The sequence below is a fragment of the Enhydra lutris genome, unplaced genomic scaffold (genome assembly GCF_002288905.1).
Source record: "Enhydra lutris kenyoni isolate GAN:26980312 unplaced genomic scaffold, ASM228890v2 scaffoldscaffold36, whole genome shotgun sequence".
Lineage (NCBI taxonomy): Eukaryota > Metazoa > Chordata > Mammalia > Carnivora > Mustelidae > Enhydra > Enhydra lutris.
This window is the reverse complement of record NW_019154120.1, coordinates 15,776,415-15,794,701: the sequence shown is the minus strand read 5'-3', so window position 1 is coordinate 15,794,701 and position 18,287 is coordinate 15,776,415. Positions and strand designations below refer to the sequence as shown.

At 36.2% G+C, this 18,287-nt stretch overlaps 1 protein-coding gene across 1 annotated transcript in view; it reads left to right on the top strand.

Moving 5' to 3' along the window:
- Positions 1-907: 907 nt before the first annotated feature.
- Positions 908-18,287, top strand: part of LOC111154283 (glutamate decarboxylase 1-like) — a 29,589-nt gene continuing 12,209 nt past the window's right edge. Inside the window, 11 exon segments of the mRNA XM_022513787.1 lie at positions 908-941; positions 2,689-2,805; positions 3,457-3,699; positions 6,216-6,306; positions 8,970-9,082; positions 9,621-9,736; positions 11,364-11,443; positions 14,066-14,120; positions 14,634-14,750; positions 15,712-15,776; positions 15,879-15,957. Of these exon segments, the coding sequence (XP_022369495.1) occupies positions 908-941; positions 2,689-2,805; positions 3,457-3,699; positions 6,216-6,306; positions 8,970-9,082; positions 9,621-9,736; positions 11,364-11,443; positions 14,066-14,120; positions 14,634-14,750; positions 15,712-15,776; positions 15,879-15,957 (1,110 nt within the window).

The following is an 18,287-nucleotide window of genomic DNA, read 5'->3' as shown; positions in this document are numbered from 1 at the left end:
CCCTTTTTCCACATCCTCTCCAACACTTGGTATTTACTGTCTTGTTAATTTTGGCCATTCTAACTGGTGTAAGGTGGCATCCCAATGTGGTTTGTTTTTTTTTTAAGATTTTATTTATTTATTTGACAGACAGGGATCACAAGTAGGCAGAGAGGCAGGCAGAGGGAGAAGAGGGGGAAGCAGGCTCTCCACAGAGGGGGAAGCAGGCTCTCCGCTGAGCAGAGAGCCTGATGTGGGGCTCGATCCCCGGACCCTGGGATCATGACCTGAACCGAAGGCCGAGGCTTAACCCAGTGAGCCACCCAGGTGCACATCTCAATGTGGTTTTGATTTGACTCTCCCTGATGACTAATGATGATGAACATTTTTTCACATGTCTTTAGGAGAAGTGATTTGGGGGAAATCGGAGGTGGAGACGAAACATGAGAGATTGTGGACTCTGAAAAACAAACAGGGTTTTGGAGGGGAGGTGGGTGAGGAGCAGGGTTAGCTTGGTGGTAGGTGTTAAGGAGGGCACATATTTCATGGAGCACTGGGTATGGTGCATAAACAATGAATCTCGGAACACTGGAAGAAAAAATAAAATTTAAAAAAAAGGGAAGTTGAAACCCATTCCTTTTTTGACATGAAATCATAATTTTAAAAAGCTATGTTTAAACACAAATACACTGCAATCATCTTTTGTTGAATTCACTAAACAAATAAAAGCATTGTATCCCTGACCTTTTTACAAATAATGAAATTGCTTCAGATTTCTGTGCCATCAATAAAACGGACTTTAAGAGAGTCTATGTTATAAGTTAGAGCAGTCAACACACCTTTCATGGTCAGGTTCTTTCCTATCACATAAAAAGCACACTCTGGCTCCAGGGAGTCTTTGAAAGCAGGTACAATTTTCTCACAGAACATGGATGTCAAGAAGTGTGGATGTATCCTGACAAGTAAGTTGAAATTTTGTGCAAAGTGGGAATTCAATGGCAATTATTATTAACTGAAAGAGTAGGATTTTGAGTATTACTTGTCAAAAAGTGCAGACTGTAAAAAAAAGTCTTAATTTTATATGATTATTAATCACATTAATTATATATCACTTATTTTGACAAAAACTTATTAGCAATCTTTGTCTTACATATTTAAAATGGTCATTTTGTCATTAAATATAAATTTAACATAGTTTTAGGTTGTAGATTCAATGTGTAGTTTAACTAATAATGGAGGATAATTCTTAGGTAAATATATCAGATCTTTTGGTTTTTACATAATTTCTCTATAAACATTTGTAATATCATTCCATGTGTAGATTTTTAAAATTTTCGCTTTTTCTTGTAATTGTTGTTTCCACTAATCATTTAAAAGGAGGTATGCTTCTAAAACTTTAGTTACTTTAGAACTTATGTTATTAATTATTATTCACTTGGTATAGCAGGGAAACTTTAAAAAGCATTTTTCCTCTAGAAAAAAATTTTACAAAGAATTAACCTAATATATTTCTGTCTACAAGGTCAACATGTAATAGGGAAATTTGTTTTTAAGTACACTGTATGCTTTATAAATCATCCCACATTTCTGTAATTTCTGTCTTGTACAGTTTTTTCATATATCAGGTTTTTAGTCTCTATGAGAAAAAGCTCTAAAAGAACATTTTTATCTGTCATACATAAACACTTTAAAATGCTTAAGCGTTGATCAAAACAATTTAAAAGTGATTTTGCTATAGTCTAAAAATGCGATCTGAAATACATAGGGAATGGCTTATTTTATTTTAAGAAAAATCTGTTAGAACTGGAAGCATTTAATACCACTAAGCTTATTATAAAGCCAAAACTACAAAATTTGGCTAGAAACTATTTTTGGATTACTTGATATTTTCTTTCTGCCTAGCTGTAGGCAAACACCTTGATGTTATGAATTCCAACCTCCCCCACAATGCCTAGAACATTAAAAGATACTTAAGAATGACTTACTTGCTGAATTGAATGTTTGGTTTAATATTTTTATTGAAGAGGACCACAGGACTTACTGTTTTTAAATACTGATTTTTAAAAGATGGTCTTTGGATTCAAACATCTGTCGATAATTCCTAACTGTATTGTATAAGCTATTTTTGTTAATAGCATCTATATCATAACCCTGTGTTATGAGGATTAAATAGTATAATACATGTGAGATTTTAGAATTATTTAGAATTATTTAGATTTAGGATTATTACTATTACTTCTTTAAATTTGTTTATCTGCATACTGGGAAAAATGGGATTATGTTGTAGGGTTATTGTGAGGATTAAAATGTGTGCAAAGCACTTAGAGCTCTTAATATATGGTAGACATTATCACATATAGTTAAATGTTAACAGCAGGATCTTATCATGAAGTAGTCATTGTTATTTATAATTAAACATGGTAGGTCTTAATTACTAAATTTCTAATTTTGTACACAAGACTGATATGAAATTAACAACCACAAATTGTATCATCTGTTCTCTATATGGTTATAAAAGAGCCTTACATAATTTTGGTAGTATTATTGCTTCTCTCCAGTTTATACCTACCCACCAGAGATCACATGTGGATATAAATAAAAATTCGGTGATTATAAATTTCTTGAAAGCGTCTATTTACAGATAAAAGCACTAAATACATATTATGAGCATGCTTTAATAATCACAAAACACTTCCTTTTCTAACTTAGATAAGGAACAGATGAGAAAAAAATCTGGTCCTACTTTTCAATCAACTGAGAAAAATGTGACAGAAGACGCTCAGACTGAGAATGTAATGACTAATTTATCAAATGCTTATGCTTCAGGTATGGGTGTCCATAACAAATTCTATTTGTTTTATTCTTTTTTGTTATCTACATATTTATTGAAGCAATTGTAATTTCCTTAAGTTTTGATGCTATGACTTTTTTTTTTTTTTTTTTTTTTGAGAGAGAGAGAAAGAGCAGGTGCAGGGAGGGACAGATGGAGAGAGAGAGAGAGAGAGAGGAATCTCAAACAGGCTCCACGCCCAGCACAGAGCCTGACACCAGGCTCGATCTCACAACCCTGAGATCATGACAAGAACCGAAATCAAGAATTGGCTGCTTAACCTACTGAGCCACCCAGGTGTCCCTCAATGCTTTAATTTACTTCTAAACGTACAATGACTGGCTCATTTTTTGACAACACAATATAATAAGGTCCACCCAGGGGATCTAGAAGGTTCAGTTACTCCAATGGCATTAATCTAAAATGGCTGTGTGTGTGTGTGTGTGTGTGTGTGTGTGTGTGTGAAAATTATTATCCAGTGGGACTTTGAATGAAGATTATAAATAAGATTTGAACAAATGTTACTTGTTATTTGACATAGACTTTTAGTATCTTTAATTGCCAATTATCAAAACTCTATCCCCATGGTGATTTTCTTTGGTGCTCTAGTCACTGACCTGGCTGTTTCTCTCTTTTTTTCTCTCTAGATTTGTTGCCATCCAAGGACGGTGAAGATTTAACAAAATGTTTTTTGCTACAAGTGGTAAACATTCTTCTGCATTACATCAAAAAAAGTTTTGATGTTAAGAGTAAAATACTGGACTTCCATCATCCTCATCAACTTCTTGAAGGTTTGGATGGGTTTAACTTGGAACTGTCTGACCACCCTGAATCTTTGGAGCAGTTACTTGTTGACTGTACAGATACTTTGAAATACGGTGTTAAAACAGGTGATTTTCAGATTGACACGCTTGAGCTGGAGACGGGTTGAATAGTCTTAAGTTATGTGTATGTTGAAGATGGTCCAGTTTTGCTCGTTTTTATTTAAAACATTTGTCTAGTTTACTTTCAAATTGGTGTTATCCCATATGAATTGTTTATTAATTAAGAAAGAAAAGTAGAAATAGTTTTGGTTTGGGGAGTTTCATCCCAAGGGCAACTAAATGTACCATCTTAACTTCTTTTCACTTATCTGTTTCATTTGGTCAAATTCATTATTGATGCTCAATTGGTTATCCTTTTACATCAATAAATATATAGAGAGAAAATTATGTATGTATAATTATGTATGTATACATCCTATATTTTAGAAATTGTTTTCCGATTAACTTTATTGTAACTTTATTCTTAACCACTTAAAGCAATGGTACTTCCAGGAGCTAACACTGTTTGAATAGGCTGTATGGCCCTCTTTTTCTAAAAGTCTTAACTGTATACTAAATAATGTATTGGAAATAACATAATCTTTGGATGGAGGCACACACAAAAAGGGTCCAAATACAACCTATATCCCTGGGTTTATTATTTATTTCTTACGATGTGATCTGTGAAATATTTCATGGATACTTTAATAACTGGAAATCATTTGTATATGATGATTTGCTTTGTATTTGATAGACATCAAATAGACACTTAAAATAATGTATTTTTGACATCCCAGAAACTTTACCCATCACAAATATTTTATCTTCAGAGCAAACTGATCAACAATGCCACCAAGGGAAAATGACTTATATTTAAGAGTGCTCATTTCTACATTAATTTTAATAACAAAACCCCAAAAAAGTGTACTCATTTTGACATTTATTTTATATAAACTGGATATCCTTTGAGAGGATACTATACAATGTTACCATTTGAAGTCCTAGGAAAGTCATGGGGAATTTCTCACAGAATTTTAATTATTATAAGAAAAATACCACAAAGTAATATGCTCAATATGATTTCAATTATGTTTATATTTTAAACTCGTTGAAAGTGTATATATGTATATACACACACATAAAACTACCTATTTATAAAAATACATTTTTAAGTTATACCTTCCAAATGTATTTATTATAAATATTTGGATAGCTATGTAGATAATTTCTCTACATCTATACATAAAAATTACTATTCTGTGTGTATCATTTTCTATTCTGTGCACTTCTATAACGTGTAGTGTATTTACAACTAAAAAAAAAAAATGATTGAATAAGGCAAAAAGCCTCATAGGATTCCGAAATAAAATGCACGTTTTAAGACTAAGTTCAACCATATAAAGAAAATGTGAAGTTGAAATAAGTTTTCGTTAGAAATAAAATAGCAAAAGAAGTTCTGAAAAACAGCAGGGCAATTGGAAAGCACTCTGACAGATGTAAATCAAGTTCTATTTCCTTCTCTTCTTTGGCATTGCAAATGCGGAAGAATCTCTAGGGGCCCATTCTCTGCCTTTGCATTTCCGTGTATCAGGCACCGAGGGAAAAGTCAAAGATCTGAGAAAGCAAAGAGTAAATAAGAGAAAGAAACAGTTGGTAAATAAGCCAGACATTCCATTCCTTCCACCGTAATGAACATTTACTGAGCACCTACAGGTTACAAAGGATGCAGGTGCTATGGAGGAGGGGCGCTGCAGGTGAGGGAAACCCACCAGAGGGAAAAGAGGTTTGCGGAGAGCCACGATGGACTTCATCCTCAGGATAGGTCGTCCAAGAAGAAGTGCAAAGACGCTAAGGAGGAAATTAATTTAAACGGAGTTGACTATAGAATATTCAATGTGGCAACAATGCTTGGTGATTCTTTATTAATATATATCCTCAAAATATCATTCTAATATCTGTCTAAAAAACGTGGAAGCAGCTTTTGAGAAAAAAAAAATTATTTAATTTGATTTAGGTGGTTCCTTCCCCACTCACTGAGTGGTTTCACACATCCCAGCCTGGGTCTTTCTATTTTAGATCCAGGATGGCTTCCTCCTTCTCAGGCTTAGGAGATCTTCCTCAGTCCAGTGACTTCTTGAAGCTGCTTCTTCTACCCATGATGCTTCTCCTCCGCTCTCTGTCTGGAAGCTAACTTTAGCTCTTACCAGAAAGTTCATTTCCTCCATGAAGCCCTCTCTAAAGATTGTCTCTCCTGCTCCCCTGACCTCCTTAAGCCCCTGAGGAATGGTCTTACGGTCTTACAACGACCCAATCTTTTCCTTTGTGGTGCTTTTCACAATTGCAGTGAAACACATGGGTGTTTTCTTCCACTGGTCAGTAGGATCTGCACAGTAGTGCCTCTGTCCACCTGTTTGCTACCGTGTTCCCGTGCTGAGCACTGTCGCTGCCTCTGATGGCTCTCGGTAGTGTTTATTGAATGAAATAACTCGTTTATGTGTGTTTGATCCCTGAATACCTGTTCACTGAGAAACTGCTAGAAATTGAACTGCTTTTTAGCCCCGTGTTTTTATTGTGGCTCATTTGTAGTTTTCTCTGTTGTCTAGGACATCCTCGCTATTTTAACCAGCTCTCCAGTGGCCTAGATGTGGTTGGACTTGCCGGGGAATTGTTGACCGCCACTGCCAATACCAACATGTGAGTATCCTTCTGGGCTCAGATACATGCATAAATAAGAGCAAAGATGTAGATTGTATATTTTTGCTGGATATGATGCTTGCCATGTCAAAACCAAATAGTCCATACCCTGAGAGAAATGCAAAGAAGCTGCTCCATTTTCCCTGGGTAAACTGTTCAAGGTTTATCCAGTCCTCTGGATAGGCTCTAGAAACTTCCAGGATCTTAATGCCTTGGTAAGGAGTAAAGGTTACTTGACGAGTCTGGGTTACTGGTGTGCCAACTCTGAGTCTGGTTCTAGGGTTGGAATCATTTAAACACTCCCCCCAAAGAACCCACAGCGTACAATAGTCTAAAACACACACACAAGTATATAGGAAGTGACCTGAATATAAATTAGAACCTGAGTCTGATCAAAGGTGAAGAAAGTAAACGTCTAAAGGAAATAAAAATCCAACTCCAGTGTGATTCTTTAAAAATTTGACCTTTGCCACAGCAAACCTGTTGGTCCTATAAAAATTAGATCTACTGCCGCAGTGTTTTGAAGCAAAGTTAATTTTAGGGCAATATTTTTCAAGGTTAAAAGGACAGGAAAATGATTGGGTATGAAATTGAAAGGAACAGACTGTGTCAAATGTTAATATAATTTAACTAGCAATCAAAAGAGAGAGCTGGTAGGAATTTAAACTTTAAAACCAAGAACTAAATGTTTATGAGGAGAGACTGCTTTGTGATGTAGAAAAAGTAAGGTTTATTTTAACTGTTTGTTATCGTTGGGGTTTTAATGATGCATGGCTCATGGTAGTAATCAGCATTTTGTAGGTATGAAATGCAAACATAAATGGCTTACACAAGCTACTGCTATTTTTAATTTTCATTGCTTGATTATGGCCTTTGAAACATGCACAGAGTAATATGTTACCTAAAAGAACTTTATCTTCAGAGAGAATATGTTTCTTTGCTCTATAAATGATGACATAAAACTCAATTTATAGATCTTACTCCATTGTTAGGAGACTTAATCATTCTCTACTGAGGAAAATACAGAAGAAGAGCTCCTTTTTAACGAATGGAGATCTCTTAGCATAGTCTGAGACAGTGGGAACAAGGAGAACCAAATTCCAGTCCTACCACCCTCTCCAGTGCTGGGAAGTTTAGCGAGTCTCTGAAAATAATGTCTACTCCATGGCACGGCAATAGGAACCGAAGGGTGGTGTGTGTAGATGTTGAAACTGGCTTGGCGTGTGCTGGCAGAAAACGAGCTGGTTGAAATGCCAGTGTATAAATCTTGCTTCTTACATGGTGTCTCATGGAACAAGAGTCTTAATTCTCGGAGGCAATGAGTTTCCCTACTGGGTCTCTGTGCGGGGCCCCTGGGCAAGAGTTTTTGCCCGAATACTTTATCAGGCCACGCTATCCTGAAGAACAGGGTTGAGGAAAGACAAAGGGAGTTGGGATGGGGCAGAAGAGCTCCTTGAGGGCGATGATAGACCTGCTTATACCATCAATATAAGCAGAAGCGAATGTTCCATCGTCTGGGATACAGTGCCCTCCTGTCAACAGCTGCTTCAAAGAGCAGCCCATCTGTAGGGAACAAGGGGAAGAAACTGACTTTCAGCCGGGTCTCTTATGGCCAAAGGACTTCACTGTGGGATGTTAACTCCCCCGTGGTTGGACATTCCTGGGACTCCCAAGATTCCATGACTTGTCATGCCTGAATACAAAAGGCGATCCCTGGGCTGGAGGTCAGTGCCTGTCTTGTAGGTGGGAGGCAAATCTCTGTTGGGTTGTGAGTGTGTCTGTGTGGAAGTGGTCACAGCAGTGGCTGGGCCTGAATAATGTCGGGAAGCTTTAGAGACAGAATGAGCTGAGAGCATCTCAAGTCGCACATAGATGGTGTCCAATACTGGTATCTCTATAGAAGAACAGTTACAGTGGTCTCTAAAAGGGTTTTGAGGACAAACAGAAGAATTCCTTGAAAATAACTGAACCAACTCTTTGATTTCTGAATGCATGGTAAGTACTTCATTGCTGACTGTATATGGTGTGTAAAGACAAAAGCTTATAGCCTTCTTTTTTATCTTAGCTCCTTCTTTTTGTGGAAGGGACTCTAATCTCATGGTGTGACTCCGAGGAGAGTCCCCATTGCCATGTTTTCTGAATTCTTGTTCATGAACCGCATACTGTTCTTGCCTTGTACTATCTGCTTGCTTCGAGCTATTACTGAAAATATAATAGCATTTCGCCCTTTTTTGGTGTGCTCATCCAAGGTACAATCTTTAGGTAGGAAATCGTTATCAATCGATTTTGAGAAAAGGCTTTTCTACCTATTTCATGTTCTGCACAGTATTGTCTGTAGCTCTAGATCTCTTTCTAACTTGCCATATGTATATAAAACTGGACATTTTCTGGATGTAACAGTATTGTGTATGTAGGGGTTACTATCAAAATTCCCAGTCACTGCACAAAACAATGGAGTCCACAATACTGTCTTTGTAGAACTTTGTAGAACTAATATACTCTTAATCTGGAAGGGGGGTTGAGAGCATATAAGTTTTAACTATTTCTTTTACAGTCTTCTATAGAATAACAAAAAATGTATATAACCTTATCTAGCACATGATTTTTATCTATCCTTTTCCCTTTTATATGATTCACAGTAGAAATCTATGTATGTAATATAGGTTTACCTATGAAATAGCTCCAGTATTTACTGTCATGGAAATGATTCTTCTTACGAAAATGTATGAAATTATTGGCTGGCAAGAAACAGAAGCAGACGGAGTATTTGCACCTGGTAAGAAATAGCAAGAAATCATTTCTCTAAACTAAATAAAATACCTACTAGGAGACACTCACAATATATTTCAACAAATACTATTATTTTTGAGATATAAATGTTCATGCATCATTGTGTTAGTTAAAAATTATGAACAAAATTTCCATAAATCTAAAAGCTATGAATTGTGGTATTTGACATTTCTCTCTACACTTCCAAGGAAAGACATTTTTAAAATAATGTTGGTGCAGGATGCCTAGGTGGCTTCGTCTGTTAAGGGTCTGCCTTCTCCTCAGGTCATGATCCCATGGTTCTGGGATCGAGCAAGGGCTCCTTGCTCAGTAGGGAGTCTGCTTCTCCTTTTGTCTGCCACTCCCCCCGCTTGTGCATGCTCTCTCTCTCGCTAATAAATAAATAAAGTCTTTAAATAAAAAATAAGATATAATAATGTTGGTGATTTGGCACCATTTTAGTTTCAGAAAGCTCTCAAATTATGATTTCAATAAACATTTCTGATATTTGAAATTAGGTTAACATTACTATTTCTCTTGCATAGGTGGAAGTATAGCCAACCTCTACGGTGTATTAGTAGCCCGTTATAAGCAATATCCAGAGATAAAAAGACAAGGCATGACCGCACTCCCATGCATCGTGTTATTGGTTTCTGAACAAGTAAGTATCAAGTCTAGGTTTTTCCAACTTTTAAGAGTCTTCTGGGATAAACTGCAAAGTAATTGGAAGAAGGAGAATATTAGCTTCACTCTAACAATATATAGATTCAGTAATCTCTGTGTCTGGGTCTGCATATTGATATTAGAAAAAAAAACACTTTCCATTCAATATAGGCTCTAGAGATTAGCAATACAGATAATTCAGGATTAAAATTTAATTTCAAAATATGAGAAACTGACAAAAATGTGATTATAAATATAAAGCATTGTGCTCTTTACAAAAAAAAAAAACAAGCTATAAAAATTTTAAAGACTTAATGATTCTCTTTATCATTGAATGTAGAGAAAATGTGATTAATGTTTTATTTTTCCAGTGAGGATCAAAGGAATCAGTTAAAGAGAAAGGCTTATTTTTATAGACTAGGTCCTCAGCCAAATGTTTCTGATATTGATAGTGTATCCACTGATGTCTCCTTTTGTTTGTGTTCCAATCTTGTGCACAGCATCAACGCTTCTTTTTAAAAAAATCAATTCATCCCTTTAATAAATCTGGTCACATTTTTCTTTTCCAGCTCAGCAATATTTGTGACATTAAAATATAATAGTTGTCCCAGTTTGAGAATTCCACGTAAAAGTGCCTGGAAACACAGGGTTTTCTTTGAAATGTCTCTGTGTTTGCAATATGCATCTATGACCAGACTCAAACTGGCATACATAGAGGCATATTATCAAGTTGGAGACCACTGCTGCGTGATTAATGTCATTTACTGTAAAACATAAGATGTTGGCTTACAAATGTCATTTTCATCATTTGACATGTTTTTGTTTTTTGGTTTTTTGGTTTTTTGGTTTTTGTTTTTGCATAGAAGGAGTAAATATGCTGAATTCCCATAATGTAGATTTAAAAAGTCGTTTCCTATTTAATTGGTGCATTCTCCATGGAAATGAAGCATTGTTAGGGTTTTAAATTTCTGCATTTTTTTTCTTTCATATATCTGGTCTTTTCCTGGCAACTAAAAATAACCGGGTCCAAGTTTAGATCTTGAGCTGCTAATACCTCCATCTTACTGATATTATTTACACCAGGCAGAATGATACAAAGAAATAGTTATTTAGAAGGCAAGAAGTCAAAGTTGGTGTCAAAGAATTGCAGGTATCAGAAGAGTCAATGGATTTCTTCAAGCCTAATGCATATTTTATATATTATACACACACACACACACACACACACGCACATATACTATATATATATATGGTATATATATCTGTAATGCAAGAGTTTCAACTGTCTGGAAAATATGAGGATTTTATCTCTAGAGAATATTATTACTAGATTTATAAGTGACATGACATTCTATGTGTATGGAGAACTAGAATACTTAAACTCCCACTGCATGTGAAGAGTTGTGTGATGGTGCCTTCTAAAAGGGGCGTCACAACCTCCTTCATCTGAACAAATGTCATGATGAGGGTCTGGAAATATGCCTTGAGACCCATACATGTGTATATAGAAGTATACATGCACAAACCCATTCAAGGCTACGTGCTTATGCTCCCAAATGCACTAGTGTGAATCATCATGGAATGCAGAGAAATGAATGCCTTTTCTATTTTCATTTTTGCCCAAGGGTCATTATTCAGTTAAAAAAACTGCAGCAATCCTAGGTATTGGAACTGACAATGTAATTGAAGTAAAATGCAGTGAAAGGTATGTTTCTAACAGTCTCAAAAATCGTTATTGTTATTATGCTTCGTAGATTAAAATCCTATTTCCTATTCCAATTTTTAGCAAGAATACTCTCCCAGTTTCAATAAATTTTAACTGCCATTGGTATGAAAGAGCATCAAAGTCATCCTATCCTATTCTTAACATTTCTTTACTAAATATAGTCTTATATAAGTGGAACTATCTTCCCATTTTAAGTGTATTGAATTATATGCAATATAAATACACATAAAAATGTAATAATATTTGTAGATAAAAATTCAACTGCTTCAGCAATCTACAAAGTAAAAATGTCTTTCTGTTTTCCTTGAATACCATGTTTCAGAAATAAATAATATGACAACTATAACATATATTCTGAGGATCATTTTTATGCATATCAGACATACTCATACATCAATTCTGTGTGTATTCTATAACTTGCTTTCATAGATTATTTTTGGTTTTAGAATATGTTTTATAAATCTTACCCCATGAATTCATGCAGACCTTATTCTTTTTTAATTACTTCAGAGTTTTGCACTTTATAAATGTTACAGAATTCAGAAATCTTATTTTAAAAGACACTTAAGTGTTTCCCCCTAGATGTTAGTGTTTAAGAACAATGATTAAATGAACATCATTGTATAAAATTATTTGAGAGTCTGTGTTTGAATGTCTCACATGAATTCCTGGAAACTGAACTATTGATTCAAAGGATGTCTGGATTTAAAATTTCATAAAGATTTTTTTTTACCCTTCAAACATTTTTAAGTTAATTGATGCTCTTATCTACAGTGCCAACCCTGAATATTAACAATACTTTTATTGTTGAAAATTCTGACCAGAAATTGTGTATAACTGTGATTTGTCTATTCATGTGCTTTGCTCATTTTTCATTGGTTGTTTATTATTTGTTATTGGCTCGTAAGGAGTCTTTATGTATTTAGAAAATCTGAAACATAAAATAAATGAATATAAAATATCTTGCAGATGTGTTTTATAAGTTTATTATTCAGTACTTGGTCATAAGTTGTTTGATTTTCTTTATGTATTCTGGGTACATTTCCTGAGAATCACCCCTGCCCAAGATACTTTACATCTTTTTTATTATTATGAATGGGATATTCTATTATTTATTCACAACAATTTGTTTATATAAATAGGAATATGATTTACTCCTGTAAGCACCCAGTTGCTCAACATTCTTATTATTTTCATAAGCTTTTTAATACATAATTTTAGGTATTCCTGGTATACTGCCATATGTACTCCCATTAGGGTTTTTTCCCTCTTTCCTTTTTTCTTCTCTTTTCTTTGTTCTTCTCTTCTCCTTCCTTCCTTCCTTCTCCCTTCCTTCCTTCCTTCCTTTCTTTTTCCTTTCTTTCTTTTTCTTTCTATCATACATTTAAATAACAGATAATTTCTTCAGAGAAAAATGCTATAATACTGATGGTAGTGAGCATCCTGACGTTAGCGGGAATGCTTCTAGTGAATCACCAGTAGGCATGCTGGGTTTCAGTGTGATACCCAGATCGAGTAGATGAGTCTTGACTTGTTTCCCTCAGGTATTTGCTGTAAAGAAACATGAAGGCCATCTGAAATTTGCCACCCTTTTTCCTCCCTCCCCAACTGGATACCTGATTTTTATACCTTGATGTCAAGAGGCTTTTACTTTTTTTTTAAGTTTTTATTTAAATTCCAGTTACTTAACATACAGTGTAATATTAGGTACTGGTGTGCAATATAGTGATTCAACACTACCGTGCAACACCAGCGCTCTTCACAACTAGAGCCCTCCTTCATCCCCATCACCTGTTTCACCCATCCCCCACACACCTCCCATCTGGTGACCATCAGTTTGTTCTCTAGAGCTGAAAGTCTATTTCATGGTTTGCCTCTTTCCCCATTTGCTCATTTGTTTTTTTGCCTAAATTCTGCATATGAGTGAAATCATATAGTATTTGTCTTTCTCTGACTGACTTACTTTGCTTAGCGTAATACCCTCTACTCCATCCACGTCGTTGCAAATGGCAGAATTTCATTCTTTTTTATGGCTGTGTAATAGTCCATTGTGTGTATATATACCGTATCTTCCCCTCCCCCTCAGATCTTGGGTTAGGTTAGGGTTACAGCCAGGGTAAGGGTGAGGTTATGTGCCAGAGAAGAGGTTTTTACTTTAAACTGCTCAGTAGGGAACCTGCTTCTCTTTCTCCCTCTGTCCCTCCCCCTGCTTGTATGTTTGCGCACGCTCTCTCTCTCTCTGATAAATAAATAAATAAATAAATAAATAAATAAATAAGTCTTTAGACATAAAATATAATAAGTTGAAATTTAATCACTTGAAAGATTATCATTCTACATCTTTCTTAGAAAGCTTAATAATGCAAATTTTAAGATGACTGAATAGCACACTAAACATTCTTTAATTCAACATGATATTTACTGTTAGTTTTTGGGAACTGAACATTTACCCAATATCTGTTTATGGACATATAAATGCCTTAGGGAGACACTAAAAACTAATTGTTTTTAGTCTTGTGTATCATTTATTCTTCTCATTGGTAGAATTGGTATGCATATTCAAATACTCATAATAAATCAGTGTGTATTTGTATTTTTAAGGGGAAAGATGATTCCAGCTGAGTTAGAGAAAAATATATTACATGCTAAAACAAAGGTATGTTCTATAGCTCCATACTTAACATGTAAATTCATTTTTATTTTCTTTACCTATTTTCATTGGTGGAAAACAACTGGTAAGGTAATTACCAGAGAAATAAGATAATCCCTAAATGTAGGAAATTCCTTATAAAATTAAAGTGAAGTAATTAAGTTAAGATTGCGGTATTTCTCTCCATAATTTTCTGTCAGATATCCAATGAAAAGTTATCAGGACAAGGACTACACAAAGGAATTTGGTCATCTCCATTTTCATAGTATTATTTTGCAAAAATAAATTTGGAGAGAAATATAATAACTAAAACTTAGAGGCAGTGATATGAGTTCCTTTTATGGTTACACTACTTCCTCCAATCCTGGAGATACCTCAGAATATTTGAAATTGTTAGGTACTTAGGGTTCATGTTCAAGTCTTCTAGCTTCCTGATGCCAGGAGTGCAGTGGTGAAGTGACAGGACTATTCCTGTGCCTCCTGAGGCCGCACCCACAACTCAGCTTGTGTTGTCACCAGGGCCAGACTCCTTTCTGTGTCACAGCCACAGCTGGCACCACAGTGTTTGGGGCCTTCGACCCTCTCCACGACATCGCTGATATTTGTGAGATGCACGGACTCTGGATGCACATGGATGTGAGTCTCCTCCTTTAGTCTGACTCAAAACTACTGCTTTAAAAAATGTGTCCTATGAGCAGTCCTTAGAATCACTTCATTGGCATTGCAGCCCTGATGAAGATTTCTCTGGAAACTCATTTTTCTAATGAATAAAATAGACTTAATATATTAGCCTGGAAAGAGCTACAAATGTATCAATGTTTTTAAAGAGCCCAAACCTCTCTTCAACCAACAATTCAGAAGATCAATTTGAAGAAATAGTTAAATCCGATTTTATTTATTTATTTATTTTTATTTGAGAGAGAGAGTGCTCATGTGCGAGTAGGGGAAGGAGCAGAGAGAGAGGAAGAGAATCTCAAGCTGACTCCACACTGAGAGTAAACCTGATGTGGGGCTCAATCTCCGGACCCTGAGATCATGACCTGAGTCAAAATCAAGAGTCGGGTGCTTAACCAACTGAGCCACCCTGGTGCCCCTTAAACCTGACTTTAAATCAAAAGAAGATTTAGTCCATTACTCTAATAAATATTTTAAAATTAATACCTATTAAAGAAATAACAATTTTTGATGCTATTAATTTAGTACAATGACTTTGGGCAAAACTTTCTTCAGCTTTGGTAAGAGTTAGACAAATTTAAAGTTATACAATCTGGTAGAGATGTTAATTTTTCTGTGGTATTGCCAAATTTGATGCCAACCTTTTTATCTGTCTCTGGAAATTATACAGAAGGTGTTTGAATTAATTAGAAACCTTTATAAAGCTTTACCATGACACAAATAGGCAATGAAAATTCATAGGAGGAAATTTTAAAATGCATTGTTCTTATAAGGAGTATAACGATAGCCAAGTTTATAATTATGTAGCGCAGCAATTAAAGCTTCATCAACTTTTGAAATCAATTTAACATGGGAAAAAAGTCACGAATGCTATTTAAAAAGAAAGAATTAATAGAACAACGAATATCTTTTATACCTGTAGGCAGCCTGGGGAGGTGGACTGTTGCTGTCCAGAAACCATGCCCATAAACTCAGTGGCATTGAAAGGTAAGACCTGCGCCATTACTTGTGAAAGCAAAATAACCTGTTTAGGCTTCTATTCTCTTTCATTAGAACTTGAGCGCTGATTGAAGCTGTTTTATCACCTAGGGCCAACTCTGTGAGCTGGAATCCACATAAACTCATGGGTGTCCCCCTTCAGTGCTTTGCTGTCCTGATCTGGGAAAAAGTAAATGATTTCTTTCTTTCTTTTTTTAATATTATATTGATTTATTTGACAGAGAGAGATCACAAGTAGGCAGAGAGGCAGGCAGAGAGAGGGGGAAGCAGGCTCCCCGCTGAGCAGAGAGCCCGATGCAGGGCTCGATCCCATGATCCCATGACCCCGGGATCAAGACCTGAGCCAAAGGCAGAGGCCCTAACCCACTGAACCACCCAGGCACCCCACTTTTTTTTTTTTTTTTTAAGATTTTATTTATTTAAGAGGGAGAGACAGTGAAAGAGGGAATACGAGCAGGGGGAGTGGGAGAGGAAGAAGCAGGCTTCCCACAGAGCAGGGAGCCTGATGTGGGGCTCAATCCCAGGACCCTGGGATCATGACCTGAGCCAAAGGCAAACGCTTAACAACTAAGCCACCAAGCGCCCAATGATTTCTATTTTTAATTAGGCGGTGATGGATGTCTTGTCTAGCTTCATTGTGAATGTTTAAAACCAAAATAATTATGGCCTCCGTGAATTAGCACAGTGCAGCACAATTTGCCCTCCTAAACTGATCCTTCCCCCTTGATCTTTAAGTAGCAGTCACTGGGCCATTTAGGTGCCACAAGACCCAATGAGCGTAAGGACAGGTGTTAACTCCATGTGTGGATAAGATCTGGGATCACACAATGGGTGGCGATAGGGTCTACAGAAAACCTGATCCCTCATGCCCCACTTACTAAAAACACTACAAACAAACAAAAATGTCTCTTAGAGATCACGTTTGGCCCACTGGAGCCATTTGTTATTTGAGAGTGTAGGGCCAAAAATGTTGCTCATTTTAAATGCAGATAAGTATGAGTAACTGCAGTATATTTAGCATAGCACAAATTTATGGGTTGTATGAAATTATTATCTCCTTATAGGTTTTTGTGTTTTATCTCCATCAGTAGTAAACCCAATGTTACACAAAGAGATAAGCCCACGATCTCCTCCAAGGGGGGACGCAGTGATAAAATGCAGCTTAGGGATTCTTATCTCCATGTCATTGTCAGAAATGCAAATTCGTCTTGTGTGGTATCACTTATAGCTTTGTTTTCTCTCCCGCTCGCCAGCAATCCAAAGACTTTGGATGTAAAAATAAAGTGTCTGTGTTCTTAAAACAAACTGCATTAACTTTAAGGCAGTCCTCAGTCTTTTAAAAAAAAATTATTTTAATTTATTTTTAAATAGTATTTAAATTCCAGTTAGTTAACATACAGTGTACAATATAGAGATTCAATATGTTTATGCAACACCCGGTGCCCATCCCAAGTGCCCTCCTTCATCCCCATCACCTATGTTGGCCATCTGTCCCACTACTCCCCTCTGAGAACCATCAGTTTGTCCTCTGTAGTTAAGAGTGTGTTTCTTGATTTACTTCTCTCTCTCAGCCATAAAAAAGAATGAAATTTTGCCTTTTGCAACAACGTGAATGGAGCTAGATGGCATCTTGCTTAAGCAAAGTAAGGCAGTGAGAGAAAGATAAATACCATATGATCTCACTTCTGTGTGGAATTTAAGAAACTCACTCTTGAGTACTCAGTGCCCACTTTGTCTCTTCTTTTTTTTTTTTTTTAAGATTTTATTTATTTGTCAGAGAGAGAGCACAAGCTGGGGGAGGAGCAGGCAGAGCAGGTAGAGGGAGAAGCGGGCTCCCTGCTGAGTAAGGAGCCCCATGCAGGACTTGATCCCAGGACCCTGAGGTCATGACCTGAGCCGATGGCAGCAGCTTAACCAAATGAGTCACCCAGGAGTCCCAATCACTTTGCCTCTTCTGAGAGAGTCTTTGTTCTTTCTCAGAAGTGCAGGCTGGAACTTTGAGTTCTGCTTCAGACTGTGAAGTTGGCCACACGGCAGCCATATTCTTTCCATATCCCATCAACAAAAGGGCGGCTGCCTTGTGTTTGAAGCCTGCAGGTTAATAAGCTACTCTTTCCTGTCTGTTCCTGTGTGTCCCATACCCAGAAATGACAGTTTGACTACATTTTTTTCCTTTAGAAGCTTCGGAGTTTGCTCCCTCTTCCTGTTGCTGCCAGGTCTGTCCTCAACATTCAGATTTCTGATACCTTTATGTTTAGGACTCAAAAACAAATGTTTTGCCATCTTCCCTGATTTCTTCACCCATAATGAGTATATTGAAATAGTACATTTTATTCTCTTACCACATATCATGTGTTCCTCAAAGAAGTTCAGTTTCTCTTTTCTTGTTTTATACTCCTTTTTATCTTTTCCTAAAGATACATAGATTGTCAGTGGAGGGAGAACAGAACCCCCAAACTACTAAAACTTTCACTATTTTTAAGGTAATCTCTGGAAAAT